This window comes from Penicillium hispanicum, assembly GCF_028827665.1.
Source record: "Penicillium hispanicum strain IBT 35686 chromosome Unknown utg000006l_segment0_segment0, whole genome shotgun sequence".
Classification (NCBI taxonomy): Eukaryota; Fungi; Ascomycota; class Eurotiomycetes; order Eurotiales; family Aspergillaceae; genus Penicillium; species Penicillium hispanicum.
Genome location: NW_026623198.1, coordinates 3,414,675 through 3,435,068, shown reverse-complemented (window position 1 = coordinate 3,435,068; position 20,394 = coordinate 3,414,675). Strand labels below are relative to the sequence as shown.

The window sequence follows — 20,394 nt, the reverse complement described above, 5'->3', positions numbered from 1 at the left end:
GCACCCATGGATCGCGCCTCTCGCGACCCAGCGATTTCGCGTTCGCTTTGTTTCCCGTGTCGCCCCCAACCCCGACTTTCCCGCCGCTTGGGAGCGCTTCGATCGACCACGAAAACGTGGTTGAAGGGCCGTTCTAATATTAAATCGTATGGGGGCCTCACTGCCTCGCCTAGGCCACTTTCCGCGCCACCCAGTGCGAGGGCTGGTACAGATTCTGAAGCATGCTGTCCGGGTCCTGAATATAGCCACATGCCTGACGATCGCCTGGTCGCGCGTCCAGGCGGAAACCCATGCGCTCAACCAGCGCCAACACCTCGTCCTCGCTCAGCTCCACGTTGCCCGGCTCCCCAATGCCCGCCGCGTCGGTGTCTGTGTCCTCCTTGCGGGGATGCCCGTCCTCGAAATGCCACAACAACGGCCCCACGTTGATCCAGATCCCGTTGGTCTTGAGGCAGTTGCGGATGGCCTCGATATAGCGGATCAGATTGGGTGCCGTGTCGATGAAGAACACAGTGGCCACCGCGTCAAAGGCCTCCCGATTGCTCGGTTGCGAGTACAGCACCACAAAGTCGGCCGCCGACATCGACATCGACCCAAAAGGTTGGCCCCCGCCCGATGCCGCCTGCTGCATCGCGGTGCCCGGGTGCACGTCGGGAATGCTCACGCTGCGCATCTGTTGCGTGCGCGACTGGACATTCGAGAAATGCAAGGCAAACGGGTGGAGAGTGTGCTGCTGTGGTCCACGGGTGTGGTTCAGCACCCAGCTGCTGGCCAGTAACTGATGGTACGAGATCTCATTCCCCTCGGCGGAGAACCCGGCCAGGCAGAGATCGAAGACGAGCCGCCCCAGGCCCGCGCCCGGCACTAGGACGCGGATCTCCTCCTGGGTGTTGGAACGACCCTGAAACTCGCGTCGCAGGTCCTCCAGCACGGGATCGTAGCAGACTGCACGTTCTCCCTGTCCTTCGGCACTCCAGTCCCGGTAAAATTGGCGGATGGTCGAGTGCGCCTTGTTGACATCGGATGTCGTGGCCACCCCGTGCCAGTTCTGCGCTGGGTCGTCCTTGTCTGGGTCTGCAGCGAGGCCAAAGGACTCTAGGCCAACTGCCAGGATGGCATCTGCGATCTCGGCGTTAGTGTCGATAGCGTCATCCACTCGATTGAAGTGGTCCAAGATGGAAAAAGGTGGCTCGGCCAGCATCTGCCAATGCTCAGAAGGCAGAGCATAGAAGGCCTGTCGGCGTCGATGTGTAGTGTTCATGTGAGCGGTTCGTCGATATTGCCTGTAGCCGTGTTTAGTAGCGAAGATCTTTCCACCTGCATTGACCGTAGACTAGGGTCATCTCTAGATTCAAGAATACAAGAATACATCCAAGCATCCACCTCCCGTCAACGCACCTGAAAGAGTCAAACGCCGCAAAGAGCACTCTGCGCTCCTCCGGGTCTGCAAATGGATCGAAATCGCCTTGCCAACTGCGCTCCTCTCCCTCCTCGTGGACGGCCTGGCCCGGCTCGGCCATGACTATTCAGCCAAAAGTCTGGCAATCTGCTTCTGCACCAGGGCTCCTCGCAACGCGATTGCGATACTTCCCTCACCGTCGCGAGTTGTCTCCAACAGGGTAGGGGTGTGTGCGGTGCGGGCAAAGTTGAGCGGGATTGGTGGAACCGCCTGTATTTTGCCGGCGGGCGACCCTTCGACCTTCACCTCACTACATCGCGTGAAATCTACTGGCGCATCGACTGCAGCTTCTTGTCTCATCCACGATCACGTTCAAGTGCTACTTCTTGAGCCAGAGCAACAGCCATGGATGCTGTGCTGCCAACGGAAAGCCCGCAGACCGAGCTGGTCTCGCCCAATCTCAAACCCCAAGAAATCTCATTCTCGCTGCCCAAGGCTTCGCATACGACTGCTCATATTCATTTGACCTTGCTGGAACACTGTGCTACTGTGCTTCTGAGTACCTCAACTCCGGGTGACTCGGCTGGCTCATTCAAGCCGCTGGGGAGCTTTGTGTATGCCATGCCCGATGTAAGTCCATTAGTTCATGCTGTGTGATTGTACGCATGATCAGTGTAGCGTGTGGCTTTCCCCCCGCGGAAATACATCCATTGCATGCATCCCATCATCCCGGCGAGCTCCATGTTGCAATTCACTGCTATATTTTGGCAATTGTTGGCCTGGGATCGCATGCTTAACCAAGGACCCAGAATTGCCACTTGTTCACCAAGCTAATATTCCCAGCGTACATCTTCCAACTCAACACTATCTACAATTCTATATACGACTCAGTCCACCATTGAGTACACGACACGAGTGGCCAAGATTCTTGCCCGCCGGATCCGCCTGCCGGTGTATGTCGGATGCAGCATCGACCCCAACGCTCTTGGACTGACGGTGGAGGAGGAAATGGAGGGCCTCACGAAGATTGTCAACACGGTTGTCGAGAAGTGCCAGTCTTCTCAGCCGCGTTAGCTTGCAGCTGTGCGGAGCGGAGCTGCGTTCCCGAGATAGATACATGATGATGTGGTCGACTGCTAAGCACGGAGTTTGAAATTTAACTTCCTTTCCATTTTCACTTTGGTCCACTTGACTCACAGGATGAAGTCCATCGAGAGTTGTTAGCTGATGAACTGGCTACAGATGGAGATCTGTTGGTTTTTTTGATGCATCTTTCTTCGAATGCCCCTGGCTAACCGCGCGTTCGCTTCTCAAGACGAACCACAAGGTCTGGGTTGATTGAACTTACATTACTATAAGAACAGCCATTTCGAGCCGAGTGTCGGACTTCCAACTTCCCGAAGACGTGACCCGCGCGGGATTCAACCAGGACCCGATCTACTGTATACATCCTCAAATGCCCAGTCTCCCTACAGGCGCCGCCCATTCGACCTTTCTTTCTCATTCCACAATTCTTCGGATGAATTTAAGTTGCCCTTTTCTGTCTGGTGCCTTTCTTCAAGTCAACTGCCCGTACGAGATTGGACTGTGGCCGACGGCAGCAAGCATCACGGCCCACAGTAGCGGTCAGATTTGAAGCGCGGAACGATATGAGGACGCATTTGGCCCCTAGACGTGAGTATAGAGAGACTATTCAGATTGAACAGTATGCTAGGGATTACTTCTCATATCCTCTCTTCCATGCGACAAATGAATCATGGCGCCTCAGAATGTTGGCATCAAAGCGATTGAGATTTACTTTCCAAACCGGGTATGTCCTTTGAGCCTGCAGGGTATCTATTTCTCCTCCTCCTTCTTCTTCTTCTTCCTCGTCTTCTCTGTCATCTTCACGTTCATCTTCATTCAGTTCATCTGACATATTACAGTATGTCGCTCAAACCGACTTGGAGGCATTCCTCGGAGCTAGTATGGGCAAGTATACCATCGGTCTAGGACAGGCGAGCATGAGCTTCTGCGATGATCGCGAAGGTGTGCATATTAATTCCAGCAGATCCTTTCATGGTCAACCCCATCCGCGTCTCTAGAATAGCCAAACCCAGAATCCAACTCGAATTCTAACGCAACTCACGAGCCAGATGTGTGCTGATGCCGCTCTTCGGCGCGAGCACCGACATTGAAGGCATCGACACCTACAACGCCTGCTACGGCGGCACGAGCGCGCTCTTCAACGCCGCGCACTGGGTCGAGTCGGCCGCCTGGGACGGCCGCGACGCGATCGTCGTGGCATCTGACATCGCGCTGTACAGCGAGCCCGCCACGCGTCCGACAGGCGGCGCCGGGTGCGTCGCGATGCTCATTGACCCCAATGCGCCGCTCGTCCTGGAGCCGCTGCGTGCGTCGCACATGGCGCACACCTACGACTTCTACAGGCCAGATTTCAAGGCAGAGTATCCGGTTGTGGATGGGCGGTTGTCGTCACGGTGTTATCTGCAGGCGTTAGATAGCTGCTACCGACGATATCAGAATAAGAAAGCCATCATGGTGGGGGAGTCGAATGGTTTGTTGGAGCCGACCTGGACGGAGCAGACTAAGACGGCGCTGGACGAGTTTGACTTTTTCATCTTCCATGCCCCGAACTGCAAACTCGTGGCCAAGGCATATGGCCGCCTTCTTTACAATGACCTCGATGCGAACCCTGACCATCCACTCCTGACTTCGGAGATCGTTCCGCCGTCCACCCGTGAACAGACATACGAGGCATCTCTAGACGACAAGGGCCTCGAAAAGACCCTGATGCGCTTGACGCAGGAGCAATTCCGTGAACGCGTGCAGCCCAGCTTGACAGGGCCGAGCATGTGCGGAAATATGTACACGGCCAGAGTGTATCCCGGGCTGGTCAGCCTGCTGAACAACATCCCCAACGAGCAGCTCGCTGGCCATCGTGTGGGCATCTTCAGCTTCGGCAGCGGCCTGACCAGTACGCTGTTCAGTCTCCGCGTCGTCGGTGACGTGAGCGGTCTCGCCGCAAAGACGAACCTACACGCCCGTCTGGCGGGCCGGGAAAGAGTTTCCCCCGCGTTCTACGACGAGGTAAAGTGGACGCGCAATGACTGCATCTCGGGAGAAGAGCTAGCGCTAACGAAGAGATCTCAAACAGATGTGCCGGCTCCGCGAGAGCGCGTACCAGAAGAGCAACTATACGCCTGTGGGCAGCGTTGATGCCCTCGCGCCCGGTACGTACTATCTCGAGCACGTCGACGAGATGTTCCGCCGGACCTACCGGATCAAGGAGTGAAGGGTTGCACTCCGGTTTCCCACTACGGGTGCAAAGCAGGTCGAAATCAGTGCGGCGAGGAGGCTATTTCCGCGTCGACATTGTCAGTGTTGCGTTGGGGCGAATGTCATGATCCATCTCCAGCAGGATGGACAGTGCTGTAGGAATCATCGGGCTAACGCGTTGGCTACGAGAACGGGACGCGCACAATGAGACTGTTAGGGTAAATGCGAATTGCACTAGAAAGTCCTTGATCCGCCCGACTATATTCGGCAGTATAGCCATAGTACCATCAAGAAACAAAAATCAATAACAATCAACTACCGCACTCGAAAACAAGCACCGATGCATCCATCCAGTTATTCCTGATACGCTCACTACTTGGCTATCTAGGTAGCCATAGTTAGTTAGGGGTATTCCCGACGTCATCGCGCAAGCCATGCAACCAATTAACATTAAACTGAGACTCCCGCGATTTAGCCCACGGAGCTCTCCGGTCTCAGATACAGTGGGCGCACCGGGCGTGGAAGGTCTCAGAAACGCCCGACAGGGCAAATCGGAAGAGCTCGGTTGCTGGCGCCGACGGGTTGTTTCATTGTCTGTTCGGCTCGGTCGTTCCGTTGTGGGGCGCGTAAATAGGCTCGATAGAGTGATTTGATCTTACGATCGGGGTTGGTGGTGATGGCGGTGCATGTTGCACAGGCTAGAGGATAGCATACATATGCATACTCCTGCTGACCGATGCCAGCGTATTCCCTACCTGCCGTGTATCCTACCTACTGAAGATTTACTCCCGCGCCGTCGCCGCCAATCCTCCTTGACCGCTGGGCGCAGCCGCTCGTGAGGGCTTCACGCCTATTCTTAGAAGTGGGGAATCGTCTTGATGCGGGCAATTGACGGGCGCTCGATCGGGAGGCTTCGGGAGGACGAAGGTCGTGCGAACCTGGGAAATAGTCCCTCGCCTAGTCGGCATCTCGGCAGACTCTATTGCAGTATATGTAGATGGATCATGTAGATGGATCCCGAGACAGTGCTTAGACGACGGGATGTTGCAGATGGCGAACAAGCCTCACTGCCTAAGGCCATTCTCGGCTCACTTCGACTATTCAATTGCCGGGCGAGAAATAGATATACACACTCTCGTTATTTCAATCGGGCACCTCTCGTCTTCGACTATGTCGTTGATCACCCTAGGTACCACAGTGAAATCCGAGTCCCTTGTGCCGTGTGTTCATGCTCCTTCGTCCAAATAAAGGCCAAACGAAGACCGAACAGGGGGGGAGATAGGGTCTACTCGTACCGTGTAGCACGGACTAGGCGTTGTTCTGACTTTGGAGCCAAGCTCGGCGCAGGTCCATGCGCGTTGCGCAACTTATGCCCATGCGGCAGGTCAGAGAGTTCCTACAGGCAGCGGCACGAACCGAGGATTCAGCCGCCCTGGGAGTGCTCTCTGCGGTCTTGGTCCATACAGCAGGAGTACGCGTGCATATATTCAACGATTGCGATTGTGCCGACTAGTCCTTACGGAGGGTAGTCGGCTGTACCGCCCATATCGAGCTATCGCCTCGAGACACCCCAGAGTCGCAGCATGTCCACTGTCCAGAACTAGTCCGCGGGGGCTGAGTTGCGATGGCGCAATTGGTACGGCGCATGCCGACTGGCGCGTCAGGCTAGGGCACGCCCTTTTCCAACTGGAGGTTGATGAGAGGTGGGATAGAGTAGTATTCACGAACAAGGACGTGGCATCTGGGGCTGGGACGTCTTATCGCGTGTAGCCGAGGGTGCGGGGAAGCCAGCTAGTAGTTACTTGAGAGCATGCAGGCATGCAGGTATGCGGCATGTAGCAGCCGTGGGAGTGTATAGTCTTAGTCAAATGTTGATGGACAACCCGTGTGCCAACGTGCCAAGGTGCCGCCGCGTTGGCCAGAACAGGGCATCCGGTCTCTCAACCCAACCCACGGGAGACCAGTGGCCGCGCCCCTGAAGGCAATGAGCCACAGGCCATGGTCACCACACGCTGGCAATGGGGCAGGACGAAGCGGAATTGGTAGGATCATAGCCGGAGCAGTCGCCCCGTTGGGCGGCTGAGGGTCAATGGCGCCCGTGCTTGCTGCACACCACGCAGGTCCTGTGATCCGTCCGGCAGCAAATCCCAGACTGCTGGGAATTCCCGCTGCTCCACAGGAGTGGTCTAGGAGATATTCTCCGGGGCAAGCTTGACGCTTAGTTGTCGGGAACCCCTTGTTGTGGGTGGAACCCTCCCGTCCGCGGAGGGGAAGAGGCTGGCGTTAATTCCTTTCGCTAGGAAATCTCCGGGTCTGTTCATACTCTGAGTGCTGACTAGTGACTGGCCGAAGACACAGAATTGGGGTCAAAAAAGACGCACGAGTTTATCCTCGTGTAACTCGTGTCTGGCGCACGGGTCCTTCTCTCCTCTTAGTTGCGCTGTGCTTCTTCTTTGATGCCCCGTTGGGCAAAGGCCACCATCCAGAGACCATCATCTCCCGTTCCCCCTTTTGCGGAGCGCCCAGAGACCCGGACCAGAGAGCGGGTTCGAATGACGAGTCGGATGAAACTCGGGACACCAGCGCTGAAGTGGCAGTGACATACCACACACCTCTAAAAGGTATAGCAGCTACTGTGGCTAGTCGAGGGACCGAACTCACGACGGCCTCGGGGGCGCTCAGTGCCCCTGATAGGCGAGGCAGTGCTCGGCAGCGGGTGGACGCCAGAATAAGCAAAGATTGGCTTTGGTGCGAGGGCGTCTTGCCACTGGGTCCCACTGTCCGGGTCAACATCCGGCCAGGGCTTCCATGTGGTCCGGTGCATACCTTCCGAGGCGATCATCAGGGCTTTGGCAACCGTGCAGAACATGAAACGGAGTCCGTTCTGGCTCAAGACGGCACGGCGGGCGCCGAGATCTTCATCCCACATACCATGGACACCCACGTACATGTAGAGGACACTCGATCCGTTGGGGCCAAGGCTGGAGGCAACGAATTGGCTCTCGCTCGCGCCAGGGCTGCCCTTCAGATGGGCCAACTCTGTTCATCCGGAGGGTGTATCGACGCCCCGGGGCGTGCAGAGCAGGGATGAGACTGGCATAGTTTATATTTGCAGGGAGATAGGAAAAAAGCAAACAAAACGAGCGCCCGTCGGCCTGGCGTAACGGTCGCCCAGCCCGGTGGAAATGAATCTGAATCCTCAATCTCGTCCACCTTTGGGTTTTTTTTTTTTCCACTTGTCACCGCCCGTGGCGATCGTCGTGCACCGGCCTCTCTCTTTCCTATCCACACTTTCATCGCCCCCCTTGGCCATCACGGCCGTCGTGTTTCCCCCTCGCCTGCTCGACGATCGACCACTGGTCACTAATGCCACTACACCCGAACGAGTCTTAGCACGGCGCCTGTCACGGCCACGTCTTCCCTACCGGGCTTTGTCATTCGACCAAGTGGATCCCTCGCCAACTCTGCCGACATGGAGTGGGAAACTTTACACGAAGTCCTACAGTGGACTTGCTGAGTCTATGACTGACCTGGTAGCAACTCCGGCTCGAGACCAACAAGGTTCACCAAATACCAGGCTCGCCGAATGGTGGGCCCCGTGTGGACATCGGGCACTCGTCTCCAGCTGCCGTCACTGGCTCATCCAAACAACCTTCCAGAGTGCGGGCTCGCCTGGTTCAGGTATCCATCGACGCTGCCGCCGATCTCGGGATGTCTGGGCGAGGTCTAATCTCATGGAGCAAGGACGACGGGGAATGCAAATACGAATATTCCATCGCAGTGTGTCGATGGGCTGTTCATGGGAGGGAGTATACTACTGCGACTGCAACTCGCTGTCGTCGCTAAGTATACCGACTTCGTCTCGGCGCAGCCCCAAGCCCGATTTGCCCTGCTGATCCAGCGTGTCGGCCTAGACCCGTCGCCCGTAGCTGTCGGAATGTCATTTCGGCTGCAGAGTGCTAAATCAAATCCAACCCAATCCTGACCACTGCACGGATCCGGTTCCTTGCGCTTGTTCGCCATCTCCGCGATCTGGCTTGGCTCAATACGGGACCCTGATGGAGTCCATGGGAACGGTGATCGTAATACCACTTCTTCTTTGCCTTGTCGATCGGGTTCCTTTCGGCTCAGTGCGTGTTTTCAATTTTTCTTTTTCTCTCTGTGGTCGGTGATCTATTTCGGTCCTCTCTTTTCTCCCCCTAGATCGGGAAGCTTCGTGGTGCCCAGACACGTTGGTGTCCTCCGCCTCTTTTTCTTCCCTCGCCATCTTCGTTCAAGATTCCTCTCAAGAATTCCCCCAACTCCAACCAAGGAGAAAGCAAGAGGCCCCCTAGGTTGGGGACCACGGCGATCCATTTCACATTTCTCCATTTTCCTAGTTGATCGTCTGTTCCTCTCCCTTTCGTTCATCGTCGCAGCTTCATCACAAGATTCCTGGATCTTCATCCGCCTCGTTTCTATTCGCCGTCATTTGCCCCAACCTCGGCATTTGAATCTCCACGATCCGATTGACTTGCGTCGGTCGTTTTTGTCTGCTGCCATTGAAACTTTGAATCCTTTTTGCACTATATTCTTTTGACATCGTCCCTAAATTTGTTGGTTTTCCGTGCGCCCTTCGTCGCCACCACAGCCGATTAACACCATCTCGCCCGACCAAATCTGCCCCGACAATGGCTTCATTCGCACTGTCGCCGTCCCGCCAATGACCACGAGTTTATCACAGGCTTGGTGTTTTCCCACGCAAATCGAATGGGCCTGGTATTGCGGTGACGGTAAGACTCGCCGTGCGTATCCACTAGCATCCTCTCGTGGCGTCCTGCTCGTTCTATGACCATCACTCCTGGGTTCCGCGCTCTTGTTCGTTGGGATCGCACCTTGCCTTGACCTGCGCATATTCCACTCTTGTCTTCCCCGCGCAGAGAGGCTGTTTATTCTTCCTCGATTGGCCTCTTGCTATTTCCATCTCCCCCGGGCGCATGCGGTGGATACCGTGGATGAGCCGACTTCATCTCCCCGTCCACCATGCAGCCCTCCCCATTCCGTCCCGGGAGTCAGAATCCGAACAGTTCGTACGAGCTGCCGCCGGTGCAGTCGGTGACATCTGGCGCATTTCGCCATACCCCCGCGCCGTTGCTGTCTGCTCCGCCCAGTCGACCGGATAGCGGGTTGCGCATGGCGCATCTGCTGCAGCCGATGCCACAGCCGCCGCAACATCAGATACCCGCGCCCGCTCCGGCGACATCACCGTATTCGCGCTTCTACGACTCGGCATCAGGGTCGCCCGCGGAGAGCGGCGGCCTCCCGGATGCCCCCCCACTAGGTTCTCTTCCAGGGAACCCGGGTTTGTACCAAACCAGCCCGGTCGGTCATGGGCAGCCGACTCCGGTGCAGCTGCACCAGCAGCAGAAGCGTGCGTATCGGCAACGCAGGAAGGATCCGAGTTGCGATGCCTGTCGCGAGCGGAAGGTCAAATGCGACGCCTCCGAGTCGAGCAGCTGCACGGAATGTACGAACCGCAAAGTGCGGTGCCAATTCACCAAGGAGACGAACCGTCGCATGTCGTCCATCAAGCAGGTCCAGGATTTGGAGAAACAGCTACACACGACCAGACAACAGCTGCAGCAGATGAGAGCAGACAAGCTCCGCCCGGACCACATGATGGACGTCGACGAACCGAGCACACAGCCACTACTCAAACTTCCTGAGATCGAGTACAAGCCCGCGCGCCGACCAAAAGCACTTATCTCTCAGGATCTATCCGCGGCACGCGCGAATCTGCGGCAACACGGTCGGGGCATATTGAAGGTGCCCACACCCTACCAGAAACAAGCCTCAAACTCGGTCGTCACGGGAGATGCACCCAAATTACCTCCCAAGAACCTCGCCGATAATCTGCTGGCCCAGTACTACCACTGCATCCACTCGATCTTACCAGTTCTCCATTGGCCTTCATTCGCAGCGGAATACGAGACGGTCTACCAAGCCGGGACGCTTTTGGGCGTCTCGTGTGAATGGGCGGCCATGCTGTATGGGGTGTTTGCGTGTGGTGTGCTACATACACTTGAGCCGAGGCGAGAGGAAGAGGGCAAGCAATACGTGCGCACTTCGTGTGGGATTATTGATGTCTGGCAAGACAACTTTAATCTTGACCGAGCGCGGGCCGCATTGCTGGCAAGTATTTTCCTCTACGAAGTCAACTCCAAATCGGCGAGCTGGGTGTGGATTGGCTCGGCAGTGCGTGTGGCCCAAGAAATTGGACTGCACATTGACTTGGGGCCATGGCCTGCGGTCGAAGGGGAGATGCGCAAGCGGCTCTGGTGGTGCTTGTATACTTGGGACCGGTTTGTCTTTTTGCTGTTGGTTCCGATTTGCAGATTGCTCATATTATTGCAGGTTACTCGCGCTCGAGATGGGCAAGCCTGTGTTAATCAACGATCAAGACTGCGACATCGACCTCCCTTGCCCTGTGGACGACCATTACCTCACAGAAGGAGGTGCCTTCCCCGAAGGCCAACAAACCACGCCTCTGCTCGCAACGATTCATGTGGTGCGCTCGATTGGCCAGCTCACTCGAACTCTTCGGTCGACATCCGTCAGCTCTGCCACCCTCGATACGTTCGAGCGACATTTCAACACTTGCCTGTCGACATTCCCTATCCATCTGCATCCGAAAACAGACGAGGACCTCGATCCACGGTCTTTGGCACCCATCATCTACCTTCAGAACGCCCGACTACTTCTCCACCGTCACAACATCTCTCCATTTTGTCAAGAGGTCGTTCGTTCGTCGGCGCTGGACTACTGTGTATCCACGTCGGTCGACACGGCGCATATTCTCTCACGTTGTATGCGAAACCAGCCCGGTGCTGCAGACTGGCGGACCGTTTTTGCATCCAGCTCTGGGACCCTCCTTTGTACACACATCTGGCGCTGTGCGCTGTACCTCCTGTTCCGACAAGAATTTGTCGCAGCGCTCGTCTGCATCCAGGCCAGCGCCACCGTCGGCGACAGCCGAGCTATAAACGCCGCCTGCGGTCGATATCTTTCATTTTTCCTGCGGTGTCTCCTGGAACGGCCCCGCCAAGGCGAAGGGGACTTGGACCACGACGAAGAGATGCTGGCCTACGTCTCGGGGGACATGCAGGGCACCACCGACGGCAGCTGGGTGTGGCATGGTAGCGAGACGGGCTCGCATCTCGAGGCCATGCCGTTATCCGTCTCCACGACGCCCGTTCTCGCCGAACCAAACTCGGAATGGAGAGGATGGGAGTGGATCGAGAAGACGGTTCAGTATCTGCTTGACGAGCAGCAGAAGCGAGACCAGGAGCGCCGCGAGATGACTATAAAATCGAAGCCGGATCACTCTGCCCTATTGCACCCAGAATCCGCGGCTTCGGTTTCGGCTTCGGCTTCGGATGACGCAGACCGACGCTCCAGCTCGGCCCATTCGCGTATGACCATTGCCAGTATTATCTGAGCACGCCGTGGTATCTTCAGGGCTCATCTCTGGAATCTTGGTACACTGCATACTTCCTCGGTAGAAGGATGCCCGTGGCAGTTATTTTTACGCACACTAGGAGTGAGTCGAAGCGCATCCGAGCTGCACCTATCCAACAACACTCCATCTGTTTGTGGTATCGGCAAAGACCGGAACCCTTATCCCTGGGCTTTGACACAGACATTGAGTTCCTGTGATGGTCAAAATGATTCATCACATTGGGGGGGTACCATCGCCAGCCCCCTTCCTGGAAGGCGGCATAGCTCATAGCGAGGAATATCCGGCATGAGCTACGTTGCAATTCGTGGCATGAATCATTTTTCAATGTACCACCCCAACGTCATACTATTTTCTGGTCGATACTTATCCAAATGCAAATATCTCAACCAAATTGCACGCCAGGTCTCCATACACTCGTAATTCGTACTGGCACGGCCCGTATTGCACGGTTCCTTTGCAACACCACGCCCCACTGGGGCGGACCCAGTCCCAATTTCTCTGGTGAATATCTTGCAACCGCTTTGACTCGAAGGATAGCAAGTTCCCTTGAAGCAACACCCCAGTGCCTCGTTGACCCAGAACAGGATCGTGGCTTGGCTGCATATCATCCTCTCTCGTCGGCGAATTAGCAGCCGGCCCACTCAACTAATCATTGTCCCTATATGAAACAAGCGGCCTGAGAGCTGCGGCAGGAGCCGGAGCTTGCGAGCACAGACCAGATATTGACATGAGTCGGTGGGCAAGTCAAAGGATTTTCTCGGAGGTTGTCATCCTTCCTGCGCTCTCCGAGCCGTGTTTGTTCTAGAAGGGTCGACCGGCACTCGCTGTTGGGACCTATTTGGCGAGTATTGTTTCCGACGTACAGAACGAGGTCGATCTACAACTCGATCAAATGACGTTGCGGATGAAAGATATCTGTTGGAGCAGGGCTCTCCGAAAAGCCCGGCACTGAATACCACTGTATGATGCGCAGCTAAATGACGATTGCTCTGTCAACGCATCCATCATGTCCCTCAAACGCTATGTACGATGTAGTATGCACGCAAAGAAACTCCGAAAAGACAAAAAGCAAGCCACAACATGCCCTCTCCCGATGCAAGCGTCTACAGCCTCGCACCCCGAGCACCTTCGGCCGCTTCCCGGGCCGCCTCGTCCAGGTAGGTGAATTCCTTCGGCCGGTATGGCAGCTCGAGCATGTTCAGCGAGACGGCCGGGGCGTACGCGTCGTCCCAGCGCTTCAGGATGATGCCGGGGAAGGCGGACGGGAACTTGACCAGCATAAACTCCTCCATCTCAGGGGTGACCATGGCGTCCATGCGGTTCCGGTTATGCGAGGCCTGGGCGACGGCAGACACGGTCGCCGCGCGGACGTCGTAGGTCTGCTGGAACGCGGCGTGGAGTTCGTGCAGGGCGAGCGGGCCAGCGGTGGCCGGGTCGGCGAGCTTGGCCGTGAGGCTGTTCGCGAGCGCCGCGACGGTCTCGATGGCCTGGTTGAGGCCCTGGCCGAGGATGGAGGTCATCTGTTGCCGCGCGAGAAGGCGGGTTAGCGATGGATCTCACAGACGGGGGCGGTTCGGTCTTGCCTTGTGTGCGGCGTCGCCGACCACGATGACGCGGTCCAGGTGCCATTTCTTGTACACCATCTCGCGCATGGGCGTGTAGATGGCGTCGTGCTTGTTCTCGTACAGGTCGGAGAAGCGCAGCGTGGGCGTGACGGGGTCGTCCCAGTGGTCCTGTACGAACTGGGCCTGGTCGTCGTCGGTGAAGGTGGGAATGTCGGATCCGTAGAAGGTCTGGCCCATGTGTCGCATCAGGAACCAGTACGTCCGGTTCTCCGGCCCGCTGCCCAGGACGTAGGAGTAGTTCTTGTTGGCCACGAAGTCGATGCATGCTTGGTCGATGCCGGGCAAGGCCGAGGAGACTCCGAACATGCAGCTGTAGGTGGCCGGCATATCTGGGAGGTGGTTAGATGGGGGAGACGCGGGGAGAACAGGAAAAGACGTACGGCTGTCCTCGGCATAGTCCTCTTCGATCCCCAGTTCCGTTGCGAGTCGGACCATCTCCTGTCGGACTCGTGAATGAATGCCGTCTGCGCCGACCAGAAGATCACCTTGATAGCTAGATCCATCCGTGGTGACCACCTCGACGTACTCCTCGGCATACTTGACCGAGTCGACTCGCTTCTGCGTCAACAGCTTGGACTTGTCTGCGATATGATCATACAACACCTGAAGCAGCACCTTCCGGTCTGACCAGAAGAACGGATATCCATATCTATCGTCGTCGTTAGCATGGCATCTCCGAGAAAAGAGCAGAGGTCAAGGCCATCGGCACCAGCCACGAACCGCTTGGGGCAATTCTGATCCCAATTCCCAGAGGTCTTGATGACTTCTCCATCGGATCCCCGAATACTCATATTCCGAATGAGAGAACCCGCACGGCCAACCAAATCCTCCATGCAGCCGAGCTGATCGAGTACTCGGAGACCATTTGGCAGCATGGTGACACCGGCGCCCACTGCGGCGACGATGTCCGTGTATGCCTCCAGGAGGATATAGTCGACGCCGACTCGCTCTAGGATCAAGGCCAGGGTCAGGCCGGCAATGCCGCCCCCCGCGATGATGACCTTGCAAGGCCTCAGACCTGATAGAGGCATGGCCGGTCTAGAAAGCAGCGAGAGTTTGGGATAGACCATCCAACCACGGGTGTCGGATGAGAGCAGGGATTTATGGTTCCCGGAACTGAAGTCAGGCCATGGTGCACAATTCCTCGATCGTGCAGCGGTTTACCTCAGCGCGGCGATGTGGATATCAAGCCGCCGGTCATTGGTGCGCACCTCGTCGGCCGCGATTATACTGGAGTCCGGGCGCCCTTGGGGGCGAATCCGGCCTCCGCGCTCCAATCCTACGGGTATAAAGAGCGAAAGGGGCCCTCGGCAGGGAACAGGCGCAGGCGCAACCATATACCGTGAACAGCTAGGAAGTGCGCAGGCAAAAAAGGTGAAGAGTGCGGACTGGCGCACAATTTACCTTAACTGTGCATGGCGGGGGGCACGACCAGGGGCTGCTAGCCACTCATGGCGTGCGATCGCGACGCTACGCTGATAGTGCTGATGCATCGCGTCGTGATTGGCCATGCGGGTCATTCCGATCCATGCGGTCCATTGTGTAGATGCGTGCTATCGCAAGTCAGCGTTGGTGAGCGACTGGGCTGATTGGCGATCCGGAGTCTCGGGAAATGCTAGCTTCAACTTTTGACTCTGCACAATGCACTGCATATGAGGTTCCTCGCGAATAATGGCATTGTTATATCATCCAGTAGGGTTTGGTTCGGGAACCTCGGTCGAGGTTCAACGCCGATCGTGGATTACTCGACGTGGCGATTGGCCCCCAAGGAGATGCACTTCTCTGCATGCGCAGCTAAATGAAGGCCTACGATAGTCACCATGGCAAAGAGGCAAGTGCGTTGATTGGCAAGGCTATTCATACTGGCTGTACGACTCGCTGCTTGTGTTCTCCGTCCACCGTCGGGTGTATATGTAGTTCGATACGTCTGACATGCATCCCGGTCCCATTCCACCTCTCCAATCCGATTTCCGTCGCCGAGGTAAGACTGTTGAAGTCTCTGATATGATCGGTCTTGAGGCTAGACGCTAAGACCAATCTGTCTCGGTTCAAATCAACGTCTCCTCAATCGGAGACAACGTGCCGTTCTGGATGGCACCGGCGTGGTGGTGAGCAGCCAATCCATACGCAAATTGATACCTGCAGACTGTATCAGCATGTTCGATTCCTTGCTTCCGCCGCAGGTCACTCACTTATCCAGGAAAGGCAGCAGCTGAGACAGTCCAACCTGGTGGTCGATGGCGAGAAGCGCCTACTTGGGGCTCAGCTGGAGCCTTGTGATGCTGTCAATCGGTGCTTACTGTGTTGTCCTTGTCGAGTCTGTTCCAGGCATGGACTGGAGCAGTTGTGGCCAGGAGCAGGATCGCTTTGATGGGTTGGGAGATCTGCATGGTGAGAATTTTGGCTTGTTCAACTTCACTATCAGATTCACTACTCAGCTTGCAATATTATCAGTTCTCTATTGTCGACTATACATCCAACTTCACTACCAGATTCACTGTTCTAAACATCCTTATATATCTATATAGCCCTACCTAGGTACTTCCACGCCGTTACAGCTGCCATTCCCATTCCGCCACCTTCGCCTTCATCATATTATGCCCAACATGAGCTCCACGGCTACACAACAACTCCCTCTCCTCCCTCGAAATGTCCAAGATTGGAAACAAAAAGTGACTAGTCACTACCAAAACCGACCTGCTCCTTCCCCCCATCAAGTGTCGTGGGCCGGTTCCTCTCGTATCGACGAGCGCCAGTTTCTTGCTTTGCGCTGCATTTGGCCACGCTCAGATACTAACCAGCGGCTTGATAACACCAACCAGGTCAGGAGCGTCGAACTCTTGCCAGCCTATCAGTCGGCGAGTACATGGTTGGACCAATTCCCACCATTCCAGGACTTTCTCCAGCGTATCAGGACCGATACACGGTCTACCCCCTGGAATATCGGAGATACAGCCAGCGCCGCGTACGGCCTTGGGATCATGGAAATCCCAAGACGAAAACAAGAGATGGTGCTCGCTGCCAGTAGAAGCTCTTTGTCGACACTAGATGAAGAGATGGTCTTTTCTAGCCTGATGACATTCCTAGAGGCTATAAGCATTCGCCATCCCGACAACAGATGCGACTGGTCTGCCCAGAGAACGCAGATCACGGCGCCCTTCCGAACGAAGCCCCTTCGTGTGAGAGTGGACGGTCGGCTGATTCATCCAGTCAGCCATGAGATCAAAGCCCTGGTCGAAACGAAGAAAGACAGCCGGGGCCGTGTAGACCCGCATGTCTCGTGGCAGGAAACCGCCGAGATTGTCGCTTTGCTGAAGACCCACGACCAGAATCAGGGGCCTCCTCGGAGCCCTTTTTATCTTGTCGTCCAAGATCGCACTGAGCTCTTCGTCGTGGCGGCAGTCTTTACTCCAGCGTATGTGAATTACATTCGCAACAATGGATCCAATCTCCAAGACCGCGACTTTTTGCAAATGCGGCGATTCGGCCCCTGGCGTATGGGCCATGCTGATGACGTGAACCAGTTTGCAAAAATCGCCCTTGCCATTGCTCTTAAAGGGAGCCGGTGAGTTGGGATGAGTGGCGACCACCACAGCGACGACTCGCTGTCTAAAGATCAGTCCTGACTCGGATCAATTCCACAATTCTGTAGCTCGCGGACGGTTTAGCAATAGCATTCATGGATATGTCCCATCCGAGTGGAACATGGGCTTCAAATGAATTCAAATGAATGAATTGAAAGAATTTGACTATGCATTGCATACAGCATGGACATTTAAGACTCGTCCGGGTCAGAATCGTCATCGTGACAATTCGAAAACGCAACTAGATACCTCCCCCTTTTCCCAAGTTTCCTACTTTCCGATACCATCTACCTTCTGATTTTCGCACAATGGCTTTCACCATGTCTCCCTTGTTCTTGCATGCAGACAAGCATATTTCGGTGGATCAAGACTATGATGATGGAATCGAATGGGCAGAGCTGGAAACCAACGGCAACCCTCAGCTGAGGAAGATGATGATTTATCTTCGCTACGAACAGGACCTCTTTTCCGCCAAGGAGCTTGCCAAGCTCGGGGTGGCTGTCATCACTCTCCCGGCAGCAGAATCTCTCTTATCCGACGAAGGACCTTTCCGGCCGCATCCTCCCTTCGATCCTGACCAAACTGTGATGGCCAGACATAAATTTCCAGACGTGGAGTCAGCAGATAAAATGGGAGGGTCGTATTCTACCATCCCGTCTAATCTGAGCGGTGGGTCCTCCGAGATGTTCCAAGATATACTCCTTTCAAAGGGTGTCTATGAACTAGATACAATATGCCCGTGGGGAGGTATGATGTATGTCCCTGTGCTATCAATTATATAAAATTCAGTATCTACGATGGTGAAGTTGCGTTGGCAATGCTGATAATAACTTGGTAGTACAATGTGCCCATTCTTTGGTATCCTGGATGGGCTTTACGAGCAAGACTATCGCGAATATCATTGGCTCTTGGTGAATCTCTCCGAGTGGCGCCAGCTAGTCCCATTTGAACCCAGACGGCCGGAGTCGGGAACTATCTCAGTCATTCCACCTCACGTTCGAATCTTCATGGGCACTGCCTGTCGCGGACCAGAGAATGGGCTATTGAGGAGCGAAATGAGAGCGATTGTAACAGCGATTTATAATCGTGTACGCCAACCGGGCTACGAGGACGAGTCGACGTTTCCGGTGAGTCCCTATTGGAGAGCCCTAATCGAAATTGCCAAAGTTGACGATCGTGATGCAAAAGGTGTTGCTTATCGCAGGATATGACCATTGTCAAGCACGCATCATCGAAGCTGTCTTCGATAAGCTGAGCAACAACCTCACTTTGAGATGCACGCCGATCTATGACTTCCTCAAGAAAGAGGAGTGCCCCTGGGAGCTTTTCATGCGTCTAGCAATCAGCTCGCCGCAGGATTTGGAATCACGCCTTGCGGCTTTGTCTATTTAAACCTGGGCCATCATTACCTTCTTCTTTTCCTGGCGGGAGACGCGTACGCGATGATTACCCGGCGACGCGGCTGCACATTTTGATAATACCACCTCTGTCAGGCAGTTTTTGTGTGTTCGTACCAGTAGCCACGATCGCAGCCATCCTCGCCTACAAAATAGGGGTCAGATGAAAGCTCTCGTAGTAAGCGAGTGATTTGAGCTCTCAAACGAGGCTGTAGGATCTCTGGTTGTTGAGATATCGCAAGAGTTCGATTCGGCTGCTGGGTATTCTAACAGTGCCTTTTCCACCCACTCTGTCTGCCCTCCGTTATCACCACTTGTTTAAATCTTCTATAACAAGGTTCCCAGGATACCACTATAACAGTGGACTTTTGGTATGGTGATGGGTGGAGGGTGGCCTCTCTCAGTATTGATGGCCCAAAAGGGGCCTTTTGGTCTCAGTCTATCTCAAAGGGAAGTCCCAAATGCATTAGTTGCCAGCTCGACCTGGGTGGCTATTGCCATACCACAACCTGGAGTGTCTACCCTATCACCCAAGCTTGACTTCCTGGCCAGGAACGGAACAGTACCTATCTCTGATATTCAGATTGATATCGGCATCAATCCATATGGCCGTCTTCTTATCGCTTATCGCTTATCCTTGCTGCATTGAGAATATATGGGCCTATGACAACTTCCCTGCCAGCTCAAAATTAACTTATGCTGACAGTGTCTTTGTTGTCATTGATATCATGAATTTAGTAGTCGAGAGTCCATTCAACTCCCCCTTTGGTAATGGCAACTCTTGGCCTAGAAGCTGATCTATCCTACCCGTCATGTTCCATTCAACGAGAACATTGACCCCGAATGAATCTGACGCTGTCTGAGGGTGAAAGAAGGTTGCCCTAGCTATGTAGGTAGCTTACGAGTGCTCTTTCGCTTCCTCTCTCTTAGGTAAATGATGTTTGCCTACCCACACTATACGCTCCTTCTGTGGCAGAATCAATGAAAAAGTAAACAATTGACTTCTTATCAATTCTGCCCGGTGACTCGGAAAATTATTCGATGTTGCGAGGCTTCCGCGTTGAGGAGATACAAATGAACGGGAGGTTACTAGCAGGAATCCGCTAACATCCACATGTAGATGATTAGTATACAGGAATCCAGAAATAACGGCACGCACTGACCACAAAGAATCAGGGTGCATAGCTAGGGCAGTCCATGAGCTAAAATAAGCTGAAACATACGTTTCCCGCTGATCATAGCACGCTGTTGCTACTTATCTGTATTGGATGATCCCCAAGTACAAGGGTGACGCGTCCGCTGCGTGGCGGTGCTGGGTGCATCCTACAACGCACATACTATGTACCAGTCTGTACCTAGGTAGTAGGATGTAGTAAAGGGATTCACAACTACTCCAGAGCATTCTCCGCTGCGCTCCTCACTTCGGACATGGCATCGTGCGAGAATCAGTAGCAGAAGTGGGCCATCCCGTTTCCCATCCAAGCCGATCATTACGTGCGTGGACCGAGCAAGGATGAGCAGGCAGCAAGAATCAGTCATCGCGATCTGCGACTTTCACCTTTCTTCCCCAGCCTAGGCTTTTACAAACTCCATATTTCCTGACAGCTGCTCC

General features: G+C 55.0%; 10 protein-coding genes across 10 annotated transcripts; 5 read left to right on the top strand and 5 right to left on the bottom strand.

Annotated features, from left to right (window-relative positions):
- Nucleotides 1-169: 169 nt before the first annotated feature.
- On the bottom strand, nucleotides 170-1,520 carry N7459_007627 (uncharacterized protein; the record flags this gene model as incomplete). Its single annotated transcript, XM_056946795.1, has 2 exons — nucleotides 170-1,283; nucleotides 1,399-1,520. 2 exons carry the CDS (start codon nucleotides 1,518-1,520, stop codon nucleotides 170-172), a joined length of 1,236 nt encoding a protein of 411 aa, XP_056798794.1.
- Nucleotides 1,521-1,804: 284 nt separating this feature from the next.
- N7459_007626 (proteasome assembly chaperone 4 family protein) lies at nucleotides 1,805-2,473 on the top strand (the record flags this gene model as incomplete). The annotated part of the gene is made up of 2 exons (XM_056946794.1): nucleotides 1,805-2,029; nucleotides 2,243-2,473. The coding sequence occupies 2 exons, from the start codon at nucleotides 1,805-1,807 to the stop codon at nucleotides 2,471-2,473; spliced, it is 456 nt and encodes a 151-aa protein (XP_056798793.1).
- A 682-nt stretch (nucleotides 2,474-3,155) lies between these two features.
- Nucleotides 3,156-4,694, top strand: N7459_007625 (Hydroxymethylglutaryl-CoA synthase; the record flags this gene model as incomplete). The annotated part of the gene is made up of 4 exons (XM_056946793.1): nucleotides 3,156-3,209; nucleotides 3,325-3,427; nucleotides 3,531-4,489; nucleotides 4,557-4,694. The coding sequence occupies 4 exons, from the start codon at nucleotides 3,156-3,158 to the stop codon at nucleotides 4,692-4,694; spliced, it is 1,254 nt and encodes a 417-aa protein (XP_056798792.1).
- A 2,476-nt stretch (nucleotides 4,695-7,170) lies between these two features.
- Nucleotides 7,171-7,628, bottom strand: N7459_007624 (uncharacterized protein; the record flags this gene model as incomplete). The annotated part of the gene is made up of 2 exons (XM_056946792.1): nucleotides 7,171-7,292; nucleotides 7,340-7,628. The coding sequence occupies 2 exons, from the start codon at nucleotides 7,626-7,628 to the stop codon at nucleotides 7,171-7,173; spliced, it is 411 nt and encodes a 136-aa protein (XP_056798791.1).
- A 2,072-nt stretch (nucleotides 7,629-9,700) lies between these two features.
- N7459_007623 (transcription factor domain-containing protein) lies at nucleotides 9,701-12,155 on the top strand (the record flags this gene model as incomplete). Its single annotated transcript, XM_056946791.1, has 2 exons — nucleotides 9,701-11,019; nucleotides 11,072-12,155. The coding sequence occupies 2 exons, from the start codon at nucleotides 9,701-9,703 to the stop codon at nucleotides 12,153-12,155; spliced, it is 2,403 nt and encodes an 800-aa protein (XP_056798790.1).
- Nucleotides 12,156-13,279: 1,124 nt separating this feature from the next.
- N7459_007622 (uncharacterized protein) lies at nucleotides 13,280-13,696 on the bottom strand (the record flags this gene model as incomplete). The annotated part of the gene is made up of 1 exon (XM_056946790.1): nucleotides 13,280-13,696. One exon carries the CDS (start codon nucleotides 13,694-13,696, stop codon nucleotides 13,280-13,282), a length of 417 nt encoding a protein of 138 aa, XP_056798789.1.
- Nucleotides 13,697-13,732: 36 nt separating this feature from the next.
- N7459_007621 (FAD-dependent oxidoreductase) lies at nucleotides 13,733-14,832 on the bottom strand (the record flags this gene model as incomplete). The annotated part of the gene is made up of 2 exons (XM_056946789.1): nucleotides 13,733-14,450; nucleotides 14,522-14,832. The coding sequence occupies 2 exons, from the start codon at nucleotides 14,830-14,832 to the stop codon at nucleotides 13,733-13,735; spliced, it is 1,029 nt and encodes a 342-aa protein (XP_056798788.1).
- A 1,017-nt stretch (nucleotides 14,833-15,849) lies between these two features.
- N7459_007620 (putative isochorismatase family hydrolase) lies at nucleotides 15,850-16,191 on the bottom strand (the record flags this gene model as incomplete). The annotated part of the gene is made up of 3 exons (XM_056946788.1): nucleotides 15,850-15,940; nucleotides 15,994-16,052; nucleotides 16,102-16,191. The coding sequence occupies 3 exons, from the start codon at nucleotides 16,189-16,191 to the stop codon at nucleotides 15,850-15,852; spliced, it is 240 nt and encodes a 79-aa protein (XP_056798787.1).
- Nucleotides 16,192-16,407: 216 nt separating this feature from the next.
- Nucleotides 16,408-17,370, top strand: N7459_007619 (uncharacterized protein; the record flags this gene model as incomplete). Its single annotated transcript, XM_056946787.1, has 1 exon — nucleotides 16,408-17,370. The coding sequence occupies one exon, from the start codon at nucleotides 16,408-16,410 to the stop codon at nucleotides 17,368-17,370; it is 963 nt and encodes a 320-aa protein (XP_056798786.1).
- A 335-nt stretch (nucleotides 17,371-17,705) lies between these two features.
- Nucleotides 17,706-18,777, top strand: N7459_007618 (uncharacterized protein; the record flags this gene model as incomplete). Its single annotated transcript, XM_056946786.1, has 3 exons — nucleotides 17,706-18,139; nucleotides 18,224-18,512; nucleotides 18,553-18,777. The coding sequence occupies 3 exons, from the start codon at nucleotides 17,706-17,708 to the stop codon at nucleotides 18,775-18,777; spliced, it is 948 nt and encodes a 315-aa protein (XP_056798785.1).
- Nucleotides 18,778-20,394: the final 1,617 nt, after the last annotated feature.